The following is a 19,147-nucleotide window of genomic DNA, read 5'->3' on the forward strand; positions in this document are numbered from 1 at the left end:
CTGCTGAATTCTGTGTTTCCTGGGTGTCTGGTTTGATGAAAAGAATGTGGAAGATGGATGTTGCTTCCATTAATAAAAAAATATTTTACTGCTATATAATTGTGAGGAGAGAAAGTTTGGCATTTGTTGCTTTTTAGATTTGATTGGTTTTAATAGACTGAGTTGCCACTCTTGAAGGTATAATAGCTGTGTATGGTACACCTATGTCACTGTTTAGCTAAGAACAGTAAACCAACCAAAAATCAGGGTGATTGAAATTATTTCAGCAGCATCAGATGCCTTTAATGTAGTGAACCTATGCTTTTAAACATAAAGGTGCTTCACGTTTTTTTGGCTCTATACAGGAGAGTTCTTGTGAAGATTTTGTAAAATTTTAAATTTTCCAGACGTAAAAGGTTCTACACGTTAATAATACATACTTTTCAGCACCACACAGATGGTTGAGATACTGACTGATTGTCTTCTATAATACCCCATATTGTATTAGGTGTAGATAAATTACCTAAATCCATTCATTAAAGATGTGCACGAACACAATCTTACAAAGTCTATGTACTATGCCACATAGGCTGAACTGAAGGATATTTTCTGCTCTATAGCTATTTTCCTGTTTGTGTCACAGTATAGCATGGTTGTTAATCTCAAAACAACATTCATATAATGCACTTGTGCTGTATTGCCAAAAGTGCCTGTTCGCCTGCATTGCATTACATTGCTTGGTGTTGTGCTGCTTGGATGGAGCTGCTCTGCCATGGAAACCCATTCCATGAAGCTTTCTGCACTTTACTGTTCGTGAGCTAATCTAAACCTCTATATCGTCACTGTCCAATAAAAAACAGCAACTTTAAAGGAGAGATAAAGACTTTCTAAACTTTCAGTGGAAGTCAATGTAAAATGAGTTTATTTCAGGTCATTTTGAAGTTTTTCTATTGATTGATTCATCCAAACGTTTTAGCACAGTGTAAGGGACAGTTTCTCTTCAAATTATGTAATAAAATAAAAATCCACAAAAATGGAGATACTTCTTTTTCTTTTTCTTGGTCAGCGATTATATGCACACTATATGCGCCTCAGCCTCCACTGATTTGTGGATTTACATGGTTTAAACTTCATAGTGACTTGTTTGTTTTTTTTTCTCCAGTTGCTTCAACTTTGTTACTGTATCACTGACCGTTGACTGTAGAATATTTAGTAGTGAGGAAATTTCATGACTTTTGAACAGGTAGCTGCATCCTATTTCGATACCACGCTGGAATTCACTCAGCTTCTAAGAGTGACCTGTTCTTTCCCTGTTTTCACCGTCTTTCATGTTTGTAAAAGCTGTCTGCTTGACTAGGTGATTGGTTTTATACACTTGTGGCAATGGAAGTGATTGGAACCTGAGATCAATGATTTGGATGAGTGACTTTCAGAGTATCAAACCTTATGCTGTTAAAGGTTGATATGGCTGCAGATTTTCCTTTTAAACAACCAGCAACAAACCTGATTCCACTTGTTTAACTACTGATCTGTCTTCAAACAACCGATGACTTGCTCCTGCTTAGCTAGAAAGAGAAACACCAGCTCTTTCTCAAAGTGGCAGCATTTGGTATTTTTGTAGATCATGTATTAAATAGAATCCGGTGTAATAAGCCCACATCAAGGACGCTAAACCATTTTTTTTTTATTTGTAAAGTCAAACCACAGGGAAAAGCCAAGCAGAAATGTACAGAGAATAATTCTTCACATTCAACTGCATAATTTTTAATGACAAGGACAACACACAAAAATCTGTACGGTGCACAACGCTATGAACTCTGCATCTGTTGTGACATCTGTAGCAGTCAGCACTTCTACCTCAGCCTGCCGCCCATTTTGCCCTTTCCACGTCCCTTTGCACTGCAAAAAAAAAAAGAAACACAGAGGTTAGACAGTTATTTACAAGTGCAGCCTGCAGATACAGTAGCTATAAAAACACTGAAAAGGAAATGAATCTTTTTTTTTGTTTTTGTTTACTGAAATCTTCAAATTTACAAAACTGTAAGGCACTGTTAATTTGAGACCTTAATGTACTATGACATAACAGCTATACATAAAGCAATGGTTGAAAACAGACAACAAACTGATAATAAAAATAGTCAATTCATTAGTGGGGTCATTTTTTAGTCATTTATAAAGAGCTTTAGGACATTTTGATTATATTTATTAATATACAATTACATTTCTTTCTAGTTTTTACATTTTTGTCAAATACAGAATGTCAAATTTATTGACGCTTTGACGCTTTAAAATGTTTTTAAACCCCACAATTTTGTATTATTTTTAATTGTACTATATTTTTATGCTGCTAACACTGATTGTGTTTGACAAGCCCAGTAAACATTTTATGGATTATCTGATGACATTTTTTGAGCACTGTTTGGCACTCAGGCATAGAAACTTTCCAGCATACTACTACTACAACCCCTAAATAAAAAAAGTAATAATTTAGTAACTTGCACAGTGGATTCTCTGAGAGACCACTTCAGAAATGACCTTTTACCCTGCACCTAAAATATCACAACCCAAACCTGTTTTAGTTTGTTGGTTTGTAATTAAATTCTAATTTTCCTAATAAATCCTCTGAGCATGCCTAAACAGGTTAATCCATGTTGTTTTCCCCCCAAAACTACTGTAATTAAGATTGTGATACAATGTGTGGTAAGGTAAATCACATATTAGCAGAAGTTTTTGTGAAATTCTAATTTAAAGGCTAAAACAGTTCACTGAATTTATTAATTTATTAATGCTGGACTATTACCTCTGTTGGTCCTGAACCCGAACCAGGAGCTGGGTGATCTGTAAGAGAGCATAGATAGACGTTAAGAAGTGCTTCCAGAAAACAACTACAAACAACAGACTCCCTAATTACATTAACAATTTATGGAACAGTTTAGCTACTAACATTATCCTCTCCTGGAATATCGTAGAAATTCAAAGGTCATTTTCTCAACTCAGTAGCATTTTTAAACAGTGAGCTTAGAATCAAAATGCACCAAATAAATCCATCTTGTAAAACCACTAAATTACTAAATACATTCTAATAAAATAATAAAAAGATTAGAGCAGACTGGCAGATTTTGGATGTCTGTTATATAGATATATTTTCATGTTACAAACTTATGATGACCACACTTTTAAACAGTGTTTAAACAATGCTGTGTATGTGTGTGTGTGTGTGTGTGTGTGTGTGTGTGTGTGTGTGTGTGTGTGTGTGTGTGTGTGTGTGTGTGTGTGTGTGTGTGTGTGTGTGAGAGAGAGAGAGAGAGAGAGAGAGAGAGAGAGAGAGAGAGAGAGAGAGAGAGAGAGAGAGAGAGAGAGAGAGAGAGAGAGAGAGAGAGAGAGAGAGAGAGAGAGAGAGAGAGAGAATGCACATGTTCACTCTTACATCATATTTCTGTCGTTTCAGCTTCTCAGCGAGATCAAACCTCTCAGCCTCCAGTTCCATCATCCACTGCCACAGCTCATTGGCCTTCTCCCTGCACACACAGCCAGCAGAGCATTAGCTACGTATCCTGTATTCTGGTAAATCCTGTTTTCACCTCCAGCTAGAAACTGGAAATCGATTGTGTTTTTAAAAAATCACACAACCCAGACAGACAATAGGTCAAACATATGTCATGCAAACTGTTTAAATAAGCTACTGTTTCATATAAGCTACTTTTATACAGGGTTCATCGATCCTAGTCCTGGCAATCCCTGTGTCCTTTCTCCCAGCACACCTGAATTCAACTAATCAGCTCATTAACAAACACTTTTAGAGTAGCACTGAATGCAGTGATTAAATAGGGAAACCTCTAAACTGTGCACAGCGTGGGAGGGGTGCCAGGAGCAGGATTTAGGGAACACTGACTCTAAATACAGAGAATGATTTAAAAATATGTTTATAAAGTTTATTTATAAAGTTTATAGAGTTCAGAAATCGATATTTGGTGGAATATCCCTGTTTTTTTAATCACAGTTTTCATGCATATTGGCATGTTCCTCCACCAGTCTTACACACTGCTTTTGGATAACTTTATGCCACTCTTTATGCCACTCATGTTTTCAGTTTGGTAAAATCAAAGAAACTCATCATTTTTACAACATTTTAACTGTATTAGATCTAATTAAAACCCTACAGGTTGTAACTCTACTGTGAATGAAACATGTTTGGAGACGGCGCACCTGAGCTTATCTTCATTGAGATGGTCAATAGTTAGTGGCTTCCGTCTGTCAGCCAGAATCTTCTTCTTCTTCTCCCTCTCTGTCTGCTTCTTACCTCCTTTACGACCGTCAGTCTGAAAGCCCATTCAGAAACACACACACAGAGAAAGAGAGAGAAAACAAACTGAAGAACTGCAAAACTGAAACTTAGGTGGTTAGTACATTCCAGGTGGTTGTTAAGGTGTCACTTAACATGTGGTTGGTATGTGCTTTCCAGACAGTTGCTATGGAGTTGCAGGTGCTATAGAGATGGTAAATGTTAGTCAGGTCTAGGTTTAGGTTTACTATTTTTGGACAAATTGGTGAATTTTATATTTATATATTTGGTAGTTTAATGTGAGTTAAAAGGAAGGATGATTGTCTAGAAAGCATCTCTGGTGAACTGGAGCATTACCATAGTCCTTAGAGTGTTTCATAACACATTACAGGCAGTTTACAGTACAGAGTACTCACTCTCTGCTGAAGGCCTCCGTACTGGTGGGTCATGTTGGTAAGAGCTTTCTTCTTTTTAGCATCTTCATCCTGTTTCTTCCTCTGTTCCTCCTGCTCCTTCCTCTCTTTCTCCTCCTGCCGTTCAGGTCAGTTTTAAAGATGTTAGTTTTGAGTACATTTGAGGTAGTGTACTGTGATTGATTGGTGATCAGGTGAATATAAGGTGTAAAGCTGATTAGTGAAAGTAACTCACAGCTAGTCTGGCCTGTCGCTCCTTTTCTTTCTCAGCTCGGATCCTGTGCTGATCAGCCCTCTCTGTACGACGTTTCTCCTAAACACACACACACACACACACACACACACATATAGCCTATATATTAATACACTCTTGTAGCTTCTTAACTTTAATATTGAATAATGTGATTACTGATGCAAAAAGTGAGAAAATACCAGTCAAAAGATTTGAATCAGTCTTTTACATAATATAAAGCCAGTATTGTTGAAGAATTTAAAAGTAAACATAAAATTTAAGGTGTAAAAAAAAAGAATGGGATTTTTGATGTATGCTAATAATGCAAAATGCATAGTGATCAAATCTTAAGCTGGGTAATTTTACAAAAAATAAAAAAAATAAAAATACATTATTTATCAAACTTATTTCTGTTTAAAAAGAAACAACAGGGAAATCATGTCTAATTTCAAATTTTATTATTATTATTATTATTATTATTATTATTATTGCTGTTGTTGTAGTGGAAGTGATTCCAAACGTAAGAAGAGTATCGGTATATATTTTAATGTAAAACTTTCTTCATGTAGACTTATAGTTTACGAGTACGATGATGAGTAACTGAACAATAAATCTAGACTTTACTGAGTTAAAATAAATTATTTTATAGTTTGGACACTAAAACTTTCTCAGTTTTAGGTTGATTCTGCTGAATAAGGAGTTTTAAATATACTTATATGTTTTATTAAACTATCATCTCTCAACCATGTTTTCCTTTTACTCAAATGAGAATGGAGCTAAACATCCCAGAATAGTCAGACCAGCAACATCAGAGACTGTCTATGAGCAACATCAGTGAGAATAATCCCTGAATGTGAGCAGTAGAGGGCAGTGCAGTGCTGTGAAACTGAATCACACTCACAATCCTGTTAACCAGAGCGATCAGCTCCTCTTCCTCCTTCTTCCTCTGGATGAAATGAGCCTCAATCAAGGCCTGCAGCTCAGACTGGTCCTTCTCCTGACGCTTCCTGTGAATGTCCTACAACACACACACACAAGCTGGTTCTGCTCTCATTATATTACACCAACGTGTGTTTTCTCAGTTGTGATCCTGCTACCAACTAGTGAATCTACTACTTTTGCTGGTTCTACATCTAATATTTTTAGTGCTATTACTGTTACTACTATTAGCTTTACTGCTCCTTCTACTACTAATGCTATAAAATGCTGTATCTGTATCTACTGGAGTATTACTTTTTTCTCCAAAATGTCTGCACATATATTTTTATGTACTGTATTGTTAAAAATTAAGCTGATCTCATAAGAAGACCTCGCTGTTCCCACTCTGAGAACTTTCCACTGCATTTTATAATAACTACATAACATAATACTTTACTTTTGCTTTTAGTAATTGGGTAGCACATTATAAAATGTTACTATTTGTAATAATTAAGTAAAAAAAATGTTGAATACTTTAGTGCTCCTCCACACTTAAATGTGAAGCTTAAAGAACACTTTAGCTTTAACTTAGTTTATTTTTTTGATGGAGCACAGTTCTATTACTCAATGTCTCTAATACTTTATACATGTCTGGCTATCTGCCCCTACTACTGCTGCTCCTACGTCTACTACTACTACTGCTGCTGCTGCTCCTACTACAACTATTTCTATGTCCCCTTCTACTACTGCTTCTCTACTGCTGCTGCTCCTACTACAACTATTTCTATGCCCCCTTCTACTACTGCTACTCTACTGCTGCTGCTGTTCTCCTGCTGTTGCTCCTGCTACCACTACTACTTTAGCCACGTAATGTATGCCTACTGTATTCTTGTATCACTGTCTATCTAATATTTTTGTAAAATCTTCTAAATATTTCTCTATAAGTCTCATCAGAGATGTCACAGAAAGTAGCATAGATATAAAATACTAAAACTTACATCAAAGTCTACTTTGTCTCCCTCTGGAATCTTTGGTGCCTGAATGTTTGTCATAAATCTACAAAATCAAAGAAGAAATTAATTCGGGAGTTCAGCTGCTCCTAACATCAATCATTATGAGAATCTGTGACTAAGAAAAATCAAAAGAACTTACTTAGGTTTGGATTTTGAGTCGTCCACTACAATTGGGGAGAAAAATTTAGGTTTAGTAAAGTGAACATATTTATTTATAAGTTAAGTAAACTTATTTACATGTGCAAGTTCCTAGTCTTAGATTAAATTGTCCTTTTGATGGAAATTCTCCATTTAAAAGACTAGGCTTAATCTCTGTTTGGGAAACTGGCCTATAATGTCTCATTATAGTCAGTCAAGCCATCTCTTACACAAGTCTAAAAATATTTAGTGGATGCCTACCTTCTTCCCTGTTTAAAAACAAAAAGACAAAAAAGTGCTTGTGAGTAGTGCTGATATTATCATACATTATAAAACTATTATATTTAAAACAATTTAATTTAACACAAATAGAATTATTGTAAAAGATCTGGTACTCACTGAACCTCCTCATCCATAACCTCGTCAGTGTCAGCCATATCTGTTAGCAGTTATTCCCTTAAATGCAGCAGAGCATGCAAACTCTTAGCCATGTAGTTTAGTTTTAAATCCTTTAAGCCACTTAGTTTACTAACATAACTAAGAAAAAAAAAAAGCTTGTACATTTTACATATTGCATTGTGTATTCTATAACACACTGCAAATAAACATGCAATAATGAAATCTAAAAAGTGCCAGTGATGTGAAGTGGAATTTCTCTTACCAGCTCCCAGAAGAGGAGTCGCTCAATGGCGTGCAAAGTCTGGACAGGTGGGTCCACACACCAAGTTTAACATACATTCACACCACGTGACCATCAGGCTTTTTTACTGGTGTGCGTTAAAGGTCTATTGTTGGACTGTACAAGACCTCTAAACATGATTCAGTGAAATTCTAAAAGCTCACATTCTCTTTGTTCACAGCTGACCTTGGCTGCCCACCCCCTTCCCACCCACTCCCGCTTTGAAATCCTATACGTCCGGATAGTTGGGATTGCACTGTTGGAATAAAAAGGCCAAAAGCAAAAGTGTCAAAAGGTCATGAACAAAAACACAAGACAATGCTCAATGAGAGTTTTTATCCACTTTAATTGCTACAGATTGGAGGATAATACAGTCGCTACACTCGAGGCTGTTCACAAACACTGATTTTTCTTTTGAATCTCACATAAAATTGAACAAATAACACTCTATGCCCACCCAAACACCACTTGTGGACAATATTTTTAAGGCTGTGAAAAAGTGTGCCGTGTGTGAGTCTGCCAGTCCAACTCTTTAAGTGCTTTATTTATATGTGTTCAGTAAAACTAAAAGATATTAAAGAAATAAAGTAAAAAATGAAAACAATAAGAAAATAACATTCAACCACAGCCACATTCAAGTGGATCATATGGTTGCCTTGTCTTTAATGTTATTAGAATTAAACTGCATGTTAAGCTGTGAACTAATGCTAATGCTGTGCTAACAGAGACCAGGAATTCAGAAAGCAAAACAACTGCCACCCCAGGTTAATTTCATTTGAGAAGCACGCTGACGAAAAGGGTCTAATGCTCTACAGTTTGGCGATTACTACTGAACAGTCAAGCTAAAGATGTGCCCAAAATAAACAAAATACCGCAAGCTCTACATCCCTACATATCTTTTCTTAAACAAAGAAATTTGTCCAGGGGAATTAACTGTAACTTTATAGACCAGTACTGAATGTAGTCTGGGTGTCAGTTTGGGTAGAGGCTAGTAATTCTTACAATGGAAAAAAAAATACATAGGTATTATTATTTATGATGATGATAATTGTCATTAACAAGTTGTAAGTATTTTGTTTCCGATCCCACAGCAAATTTGCTTGTGTTAAATGAACATTGTGTTGACTTACACACTCACTGTGTTCATTAAAAAATCACAGTGTTGATTTAACACTAGGAAATAGTGTGATGTATATAAACAGTAGACATAATTTGCAGCCATCTTTTGTTGTCTTCATAAGGGGCCATTTTAGGGGCGGTGTTTACTTCCTTGTTCCTGCAAGGACAGAAAGAAAAAAACAATATTTTACATATTTCACTTTAAGCACCAACAGTCAAGGTGAATCAGTGTGTGTTTCACTTTTACTCCATTGGTGTAAACTTGCATCTTTTCACAAGCAAAGAGACAGTGAATGTAGACTGAAACAGTAGAGGTATATTACAGAACTTTACACACAAATTACACAAATATGACTAGTCTTTCAATATTTAACATAAACCTACGTCAGAAATATTTGGATACAATAATATACAATAATATGTGTACAGTACTGATTTTATTTTATTCATTTAATTTATCTCTTAGCTTCTATTGCTATTCAGTGCTACATGTGTTTCTCTCACCAAGCCAGATTCCTTGTATGTGTAACATACTTGGCAAAATAAAGTGATTCTTATTCTGATTCTGAAGATTTAATCTGGATTAACACATTGTTATATACAAATATAGAGAAATGTTAACTTTCATTTTAAAGTTATTTTTCTACATACTGTTTTCTTTGGTGTGCGAGTTTTTGTCTGCAGTTCTGACTGGTTGAGCTGAGAGATTCTTTTAAATGGTTAAAAAATAAATAAATTTAAGATAAATATTATATATTTAAAACAATTGAAGACGTTTTAAAATAATATTCATTTAAATATTTATATTACTATTATTATTTTTAAAAATAGTTAAATTATTAATTTAATTGTGTGCAAGAATTCCTTGTTCATCCTGTCATTTTGGGATATTTGCCCCTTTAAGAAATCTTTGACATCAGTAAAATTAAAGAAAAAAATATATATATGGGAATATATGATTTCTGTGTAGTCTGAAGTATTAGAATTATGATAAATAAGCCATGTTTTCAAAGAGGACCACACAATAGTATTAAAATAATCATCGCATTTTCAGTTTACATAACAACAGCACCAGGTACAGCTTTGCCTTTTTATTCTTTTTTTGTATGACATTTTCAACAATATATATATTTTTTATTATTATGTTTTTTTTTCAAATTCAAAACATTCAAGACTATTTTTTCCAGGTTTTAATAAAATGATGCCCAGATTTTCCATATGGACTGTTTTGGATCCCTTATATCATCTAAATACTCTTCACCTGTTCACTGGAATCTCTGGAAGCATGTAAGCATGTTTTCTTTGGTCGTGCCACGAACAGATAGACGTAGTCAGAAGTCTCACCCAGTGACCCTCAGTGTAATCTATAGACTCACTTAACCTTAGCAAAGGTTTAAAACATCATTCTTTGGAGCTATTTCAGCTCTAACCCTGCCCAGGGCCAAACCTGTAGCAAAGCTTCCTGTGGAGGCAGTGGACTGACATTACATTAGCAGCTCCTAACCCAAATAACCCTAGATAACTCAGCTTTAACAAGTAAAGTATCTCAACACTCCAATTAAAAATCTAATTTACGTTGTTATCCTCCACTGTTAATCAAAACTGTACCTGTGGAAGACGTGTTTGATGTACTTCCTGAGGTTTGCACTGGAGCTACAAAGCTAATGTAGCTAACAAGCTTATAGCCTCTTAACAACATGCTTAAACCATCCCTCATACCTGTTTTTTAAATATTTTAAATGAATATTTATGTGGTTTCTGACATATATAAGAGTGTTTAACACACTGTTACCTATAGATAAAGACACAAAATAAAGAACAATGTTTTTTTTTTGTTGTTGATTCTTTAGATTCGCTATCAGGCTAATGTACAGTAATTTACACCACCATTTAAAAGTCATATAATCAATATTTTTAATAGAATAACTCATATTTTTTGGCTGGTAAACATAAACAATAATTTTACTATGCTTGTCCTGAGCATTAGTGAGAAAAATATTCAAACAAACATTTTAAGATGGTTCTAGAACTGACTGACAAAACAACAGAACATTGTGAATTAAGTCATAATGAAATGTATATTCAGGACGCTTCTTATTAAAAAAAATGATTAAATCATGGTGCAGATAATCTGAAATGAAATTAAAAATGTAAATTATAACCATTATTATATTGTGGCTCATCACCTAAAAATGTAATAATGTGTGATATGTCTTATATATACAGCGCTGGAAAAAAAAACAGACCACTTAAAATTTTACCAAAATAAAAAAAATCTAATATATAATGAAGAGGAATATGAATTATCACAAGCCATCAATCCAAGCTGAACTGCTTAAATTTTGTACCTGGAGTGGCATAAAGTTATCAAAAGGCAGTGTGTAAGACCGGTGGAGGAGAACATGCCAAGATGCATGAAAACTGTGATTAAAAACCAGGGTTATTCCATCAAATATTGATTTCTGAACCCTTAAAATTTCATGAATATGAACTTGTATTCTTTGCATTTTTTGAGATCTGAAAGCTCTTTTTTTGCTATTTCAGCCATTTCTCATTTTTTGCAAATAAATTCTTTAAATTACCTTTTTTTGGAATTTGGGAGAAATGTTGTCCGAAGTTTATAGAATAAAACAACAATGTTCGTTTTACTCAAACATCTACCTATAAATAACAAAATCAAACTGTATGTGACTGTAGGACAACAGGAGTTACAGCAGGAGCTGTGAGGTGGGCTACAGCAGTGGGCAGATGGTGGCTGAAGAATGAGCAGAAGAGACATGTGTGACCTGCCACAGGTCTGTAAATATAGAGCACAGTGGCATTCAGGGTAGGAAATTTATGGGGGTCTTGGCAGGCTGCTGGAGCTGGAGCTGGAGCGTGTGCCGTCACTTTACTGTCTGTCAAACTCCCTCCAGCGCATCTCAGGCTGTCTTCCTCAGAGAGCATAGCTCTGTCTGACTGCATCTGCTCTGTCTCATCTCTACATCTCTACGTGAGAGTGAACAGAGCTACTGTTACAGGCCGAGTGTCAGTCAGGAACATTCGCTAAATCACCAGCAACACACTGCTCATCTACTCTGCTCTGAACAATAGATGCACTGAATTTACCTGATAAATGTGATTAAACAACTGGATTAAATATGTACATTGTTTTCATTTTAATTAAATACATTATAGAAACATAATTATGTCATTTAGGTTACTTAATTGTATGCTAACACTTTTGCATTATTTTCCAAATTTTATATAGCACTTTGTATTGTATGTCGTAAATACCAAAAACAAAAATCACATAATTTTACATAAATCCAGCCAGTCTTAAATTATGAGTTATTATTTATTTTAATTATAAAATTATTAGTTTTTTCCTGTTCTGTTTTTTTTTTTCAAATGTAAAATTGCTGGCTATAGCTGAAAAGTTTTATTTTGACTTCATTAGTCCACAGCACTTTCCAAAAACTAATCTTGCTTGTCTAGATATTCTGTAGCATTCTTTTGAGTTAATGCTTAATATTATGCGTATAACCTTTCCATTAGGCTTTTATGATTATGCAAGCATTGCTACACACTGGAATGGTGCACCATAACTGTTTACTCAGCCAAATTTATTGCTGGTTCTTGGTAGTCATATGTGGGGTTTGATTAGCCTTTTAACAGCATACATACAGTTCTCTCCAAAGGTTTACTAGGTTACTCAGATCTTATCCCTACTTTCACAGATCCCCATATCTGCTATTTCCTAATAACATTCAGAAAACAAGCTGAAAACCATTGAGTTTGATCTTTAACTTGTGTCTTTGACTGAATTGTAAACATTAATTAATTTGTTTTAAAATTTTAGACTTATGCTAGTTACTTATAGGAGTCAAAAATAAAAAGCTTGCAGGTTTGATTCACCTGACAGCTCCTAGTTACAGTTGTTGACAGGCCTGAAGTGCTAAACAAGGTCTGAGACCTTGACCAATGTCAAAAATATCTGAACCTTTGCAATGCTTAGGATGTCAGAAAAGACAGACTGATGTGTATAAAAATCTCTCTACTTATACAGCCCTGGAAGAAAATTAAGAGACCACTTCAGTTTCTGAAGTAGTTTGCTATTTATAGGTATATGTTTGAGTAAAATGAACATTGTTCTTTTATTCAATAAACTATGGACAGCATTCCTCCCAAATTCCAAATAAAAATATTGTTATTTAGAGCATTTATTTGCAGAAAATTGCAGTAAATGAGAAATGGCTGAAATAACAACGAATATGCAGAGTGTTCAGACCTCAAATAATGCAAAAAAACAAACACATTCATAAAGTTTTAAGAGTTCAGAATTCAATATTTGGTGGAATAACCCTGGTTTTTAATCACAGTTTTTATGCATCTTCTCCTCCACCAGTCTTGCACACTGCTTTTGGATAACTTTATGCCAAAAATTCAAGCAGTTCAGTTTGGTTTGATGGCTTGTGATTATCCATCTTCCTCTTGATTATATTCCAGAGGTTTTCAATTTGGTAAAATCAAAGAAACTCATCATTTTTAAGTGGTCTCTTATTTTTTGTCTTCAGAGCTGTATATATGTTGTATCACCAAAATGGCAAGTTTTACAGTAAAAACATCTTACATTTTTATTGAATCATAATAATTAAGACATTTTAGGTAATTAATTACTTTAAATTAAATAAATAAAATAACTTGCCTTTTTAGCTGAAAGCAACCATACATATTATGAAAATCATTATGATAATGCTAATCATAATCAGGTAAAAACTTTTTAAACCATATAAATGTAGTGTGTGAGCTTAGAGTTAGACACGGATAACTTAATGATAGTTGTGTATAAGTGAGAACTGGCCGTATGTCCTAAAGGGGATGAATTAATAGGGCTAACCAACTAAGTGAGTATTTCATCTCTCTGGTACTAAAAATACACAATGATACACAAATACTCTATCTAGGGTGTTATAACACACACATGCATATGTTTTTCTTCAATCATTTGTACATTTGTACATAAGCTCAATGGCATCTTGGCACTTATATCTAACATGAACTGATATACAACAGTGTTTTTATTCATAGTCCTGACCCTTCTTTTGCACCAGTCTGTGTTTTTCCTGCTCTCAGCACACCTGATTCAATTAATTAGCTATCTAAACAGACGCTCTCTCTTATTTTCCACATTTATTATACTGCTCTGCCTGTTACACATGAGATGAATTACAGATTGTTGGTTTAAAAAAGATATCACAGGACCACTGATTTACAAACTGCCATAACTGTGTTAAACTGCAAAACACATTTGTGACACTAACAAACATCATCTGAAACATCATCTGAAATATTGTTTATGACAGGGAGTATGAGTTTATTGCCTGCAATTTTAATGGGCTGCATTTAAGGATTTAAAATTCTCACAAATAATGTTACTTACCATTCGTGACTGATTTACTCTTGAGTGGAAACACCTTAAATAAACACAAGACAACAAGAGCAGAGAGGGTTTTAATAAATAATATAAAAAAATACAAAATCTTCATTTTGGCACAAAAATTATGCTGAAATTACAAGAACTGTTCATAGAACTTCCTGTTCACAGAATCTTCACCACTGAAATTGTACACCAGGCATTGCAGTAGTGCTTACACACAATTACATAATTGCATAGTGTGAGTATGAATAGTATCTCCTTTGAGATGAACTAATGCTGAAATGGTCCTGAGCTGAAGGAAGATTTAAGACTTTAAAATGTGTGTGTTTGTTTATTTGCAATAGCAAAAAAAAGCAGTGATAAATGAAGCAGTGAACCAATGCAGCAAGCCACAACCGAGCACATCTTCACATAGGCTACAGCAGCAAAAATAAACATCCCACAAATCCCACACTGCTAAACAGCAATCACACGCAGTTTTCTAGTTACTGTAGTCTAACATTAATAATGTACATTTGGAAAAGTCCGAATATTATTTACACTTTTCAAATGTACTCAGTAATAAAGACAAACATAGATTACACATTAATGCGTCATATTATTGTTCCTGTAGTACCACATCTGTTTCATCTAATTACCTCTACACACAGGCAGAAATGCGCTTTAATAACTAAAAGCCACTAAAATAAAGGAGTACAAAGCACAACCTTTAACATGAGGTCAAATGCAATGTGATTTTACTTCCCTGCACAAATCAAACACTTTACTTGTGCCCTGAGCTCCTCTTTATTCCTAATGGTGTCATTTCACATGGCCATACCGTGTTTATGCACACTCTCATTCTAATGCACAAAGTGAACAATCACTGCAATGTCACCATCTCACCAGCACTCCTGCAGTACTTACACTATTTACCTTTTATCCAGATACAGGGCTTTGTGTCAGTGCTTTTGCTAAATGCATCAAATGGAAGTGGTATTAAAAGAAAGCTCACCCAAAAAAAAGAATAGAACCAAAAATAGTCATCCATGTTTTTATAAATGACTGATGAGTACAACAGGGGTGTAAAATTTTATCCAAAGGGCTGCAGAACGTCATCAGTAAGGATGCACTAAAGTGGGAATTCTGGGTCGATGCTGATATTTGATATTACACATATACAGTTCATAACCTCCTATTTTAATGTTGATATACATATTTATAAATTACAGAGAGACTACACACCTTGGTATAACTTTAGAAACAAATGTAACATTTATTTGCCTTACATTTTATCTTTTTTTACCAACTGTATGCTAACAATTAAATAATTTTTTTTTTCTGGAGAAATTCGATTTCCAAATGTTTTTGTCTCATATTTATTTAGATAACTGGTAGAGAACCCTTCTTTAATAAAATAAAACAATGAAACTAACATAAATAAAAATCTAAATTAGCTTAAATCAATGGATTTTAAATTACTGCGCTTAGTGTCGGCCAACTGTAGTAGCATGGCAAATTTTGCATGATCCTTTTCCGGAATACAATAAATACTTCAGTATGTATTAGTTTCATGTATTGGTCAAATCTAGACAGCAGTCGATACCATATAATTCCATTATCATTGTGCATCCCTAATCATCAGTTGCTTGAAACCTGATCAACTAATGAAACAAGTGAAATCAGGTGTTTCTGGATAAGACTGGACACCCCTGCTGTATAACATGTGAAAGCTACAGGACTGAGTTTACCTTCGCTGGGGAGGAGGAGGAGGAGGAGCCCTTAGTTTCCCACATTCCACGTGCTTTAGATACATCAGCCGGCTTTGGTTCCTATCAAAAGCACACAGTACAGTTATCACACACCTCACACTACCACACACACTCCAGTAATATTTACTGCAGATATTAGAGTTACCTCACTGGACTAGAGAGGTGTAGAGAACAGCGGAGAAAGAAAGCAGCAGAGCCAGTCAGGACAGAGCTGAGCAGAGCTAACCAGAGGAAGAATTCAGAAAATTATGAACAAAAGATTTTAAAGATCAAGATAAAGACATGAGATAAAAGAAGAATGACAATGCACAGAATGCACATAGTTACACACATGTAGTGTATATACAATTAACTTTAAAGTGCCCGTATCATACATTTTCCTAAAAAAAAAATGTTCTTAATGCTCAGATAATATAATAGTACATTTTGTTTTACATGATAATATTTTACCTCTTTTATACCTTAGTTTTAACCAGGCTGTTTTTGTTAGAGCTAATATTTGTGAATCAAATCTATTCTGACTGAATGCACAATATTGTGTCTCTTTTATAAATCAGTGAACAGTGAACAGAACTGCTCCAGACTGAATAGGTTGATTGAAAATATGGATTAATTTTAGAAATTACTTTTAGTATTTTCTTAAAAGGGGAGTCACTTATCATATCCAGCAGGTGGTGATGTACAACCACTTTATATTTAGAAACTTGGGTATTAAACTGCAAAAAATAAATATTGTCTGATACCAATACTTCTGATGTTTTTGATATTATAAGGTAATTTAACTTTAACTTCCATTATTGGAAAATGGTTATCATTTCCATTCTGGTTCTGTGGGACAGATTAAAGTATTTTAAACTGGTACACTTTACTAATTTACTAACTTACTGATATTTTAAACCGTTACACATACACATAACTACTAACAATTATTTTTCCATGATATGGGAAAACAGATACTTTCTTTTCTATCCAAACTGAATTTTATAATGAATGATGATAATGGGTAAAATACAGTATAAAATACAGTACCGGTCAACATTTTTGCCACACCTCCTCACTTAATGTTTTCTTATGTTTCTTACTTTTTGGAAAATTAATGTTTATGTCGTCATCAAAAGTAAAAAATAAATATAGCATATCAATAACTGTTCTATTAAAGGCCTCATGTGATGTAGTGTGTAGCATACTGTAGATATTGACATCCAAGATCCAGGTTCTAATTACTACCACTCTGAACAAATAATGACTTTTTATGATTCTACAAAACTGAACATTGCACACAAACCTACTCTGATTCTATTTATTTAATAAATATACAGCTCTAAAAAAAGAGACCACTTAAAAATGTACCAAATTAAAAACCTCTGGAATATAATCAAGAGGAAGCTGGATGATCACAAGCCATCAAACCAAGCTGAACTGCTTGCATTTTTGCACCAGGAGTGGCATAAAGTTATCCAAAAGCAGTGTGTAAGACTGGTAGGGGAGAACATGCCAAGATGCATGAAAACTGTGATTAAAAATCAGGCTTATTCCACCAAACATTGATTTATGTACTACTAAAACTCTTGGCATTATTTGAGGTCTGAAAGCTCTGCATCTTTTTTGTTATTTCATCCATTTCTCATTTTCTGCAAATAAATGCTCTAAATGACAATATTTTTATTAGAAATTTGGGAGAAATGTTGTCCGTAGTTTATAGAATAAAACAACAATGATTATTTTATTCAAACATATACCTATAAATAGCAAAATCAGAGAAACTGATTCAGAAACTGAAGTGGTCTCTTAATTTTTCCCAGAGCTGTATGTGATGTATATATTTAAGTATAATAGGTAATATAGCATTACTCATTATCTCAGTACAGTAACAGACACAGCAAAACTTCCATTAACCAAGTAACCACTAGAGGGCTATCCTGCCTTAATAACGAAAAGCCAACACTAACATTCAAAAAGTTGAACAGAGCACAATTTGATATAAGAGATGTATTGTCCAAACAACATCAGATCAGCCTCAGCCAGTCCTGAGAGAGTTCCCAAAGACCTTTTACTTCATATACATTACTCATAAATGAAAATCTATCATTTATAATGTATAATGTTTCTGCTGTATCCCCCCATTTGAGAGTACAAAGACAGTGATCTGAGGACACTGGGAGCCTCATTGGTTTCTGTTACTGTCCTACAAAAAATGAAGACATTCCACAGGGATTCCTCCTCAGAGAAAATCAGTTTTATATTTCAGTGTATCTCTAACACAGGAAAATTTAGTCCTCATGTATCAGTTCAGCTAAATGTCCACAGAGACTGTCCTCCTGCGGTCACATTCCCAATCCAACACAACTATCACTATGATCAATTCTCTCTTGTTACAGCCTAGAGTTACTCGACTGTAGATGATTCCCCTCACTCTCACTGTACGTGCATTACACACACTACACCACCACTGATCCTCCCAGCAAGAGTAGCCTAAAATAAATACAGGCCGAGTGTGAAATCAGTCTGGGAGTGAGTGAACAAGTCTGGGAGAAATGTTGGATCCCAGCCACATCACCACAGAGCACGTAAACTCTCTAAGTGCCTGACCCTCAGCTGACCTTCCATACAGACAATCATCTTTAATGACTGAGAGTGTTTCTGGTGTAACACTATTCTCACACTGTCTGATGAGAACACATGGGCATAATATTTTAGGTTTTAGAAATCACTGCTTTATTGTGTTTATCTTATGTTTATTTTTGGTAAAAGGTGAAGGTTTTTTACCATTTCCACCAGGTGTTGATATAGAACCATTTAATATGACACTGCAAAGAATACATCTGAGCAAATGAAATAATCTTAAATACACTCTTAAACCTTTCATTTTTATTTCTATATTGTTTAACTTATTTCTAACATGTCTATGTGTTTAAATGATGTAATTATTATTCTACTTGCAGATGTTTTTGCTTATTTCAAGTAGTATCTTTTTGTCAAAAATTTAATTAACTAATATTTCTTAAATTAAGCAAAATGATATGCCAATAGATAAAACCCCTTTACTAGATAAATCACCACAAAAAGTAAAAATAAATAGGAAAAGAGTTAATTAATTGTATAGTGTGTCAAAAGCCAAGGGTTTTTAAATTATTTGTAAATATTCTGCATTGTAGATTAATACTAAACTATTAATACAGAAAAACATATGGAATATTTAATAAA

At 34.3% G+C, this 19,147-nt stretch overlaps 2 protein-coding genes across 7 annotated transcripts in view; both read right to left on the reverse strand.

Annotated features, from left to right (window-relative positions):
* Window positions 1-1,643: 1,643 nt before the first annotated feature.
* Window positions 1,644-7,757, reverse strand: tnnt2d (troponin T2d, cardiac). The gene is made up of 12 exons (XM_007252846.4): window positions 7,637-7,757; window positions 7,375-7,431; window positions 7,237-7,244; window positions 6,977-7,001; window positions 6,823-6,880; window positions 5,808-5,924; window positions 4,910-4,987; window positions 4,678-4,791; window positions 4,186-4,298; window positions 3,407-3,497; window positions 2,780-2,817; window positions 1,644-1,878 (listed from the first exon to the last, which is right to left on the reverse strand). Exons 2-12 carry the CDS (start codon window positions 7,410-7,412, stop codon window positions 1,833-1,835), a joined length of 726 nt encoding a protein of 241 aa, XP_007252908.1. The 5' UTR covers window positions 7,413-7,431; window positions 7,637-7,757; the 3' UTR covers window positions 1,644-1,832.
* Window positions 7,758-7,980: 223 nt separating this feature from the next.
* The window catches only part of cald1b (caldesmon 1b), a 48,529-nt gene continuing 37,362 nt past the window's right edge, over window positions 7,981-19,147 (reverse strand). For 3 of the 6 annotated variants that reach the window (XM_022684142.2, XM_022684139.2, XM_022684140.2), the window contains 3 exons: window positions 15,923-16,003; window positions 14,196-14,229; window positions 7,981-8,930 (listed from right to left, as the gene is read on the reverse strand). In XM_022684142.2, the coding sequence (XP_022539863.2) occupies window positions 8,917-8,930; window positions 14,196-14,229; window positions 15,923-16,003 (129 nt within the window). In that variant the 3' untranslated portion in view covers window positions 7,981-8,916. Of the gene's footprint in view, window positions 8,931-14,195; window positions 14,230-15,098; window positions 15,146-15,920; window positions 16,004-16,088; window positions 16,165-19,147 lie in introns of those variants that run through there. The other 3 variants (XR_002651826.2, XR_002651827.2, XR_002651828.2) reach the window with 3 other exon arrangements.

The sequence above is a fragment of the Astyanax mexicanus genome, chromosome 10 (genome assembly GCF_023375975.1).
Source record: "Astyanax mexicanus isolate ESR-SI-001 chromosome 10, AstMex3_surface, whole genome shotgun sequence".
NCBI classification, from domain to species: domain Eukaryota; kingdom Metazoa; phylum Chordata; class Actinopteri; order Characiformes; family Acestrorhamphidae; genus Astyanax; species Astyanax mexicanus.

Bases quoted from the DNA above. Each gene is read 5' to 3' on its own strand.
- tnnt2d (XM_007252846.4), bottom strand. From the start codon at position 7,412: ATGGCTGACACTGACGAGGTTATGGATGAGGAGGTTCA. The intron at 6,881-6,976 runs GTAAGTTCTTTT...TTGATTTTGTAG, and splicing joins GACTCAAAATCCAAACCTAA to ATTTATGACAAACATTCAGG. The intron at 4,792-4,909 runs GTGAGTTACTTT...CCTGAACGGCAG, and splicing joins AGCGACAGGCCAGACTAGCT to GAGGAGAAAGAGAGGAAGGA.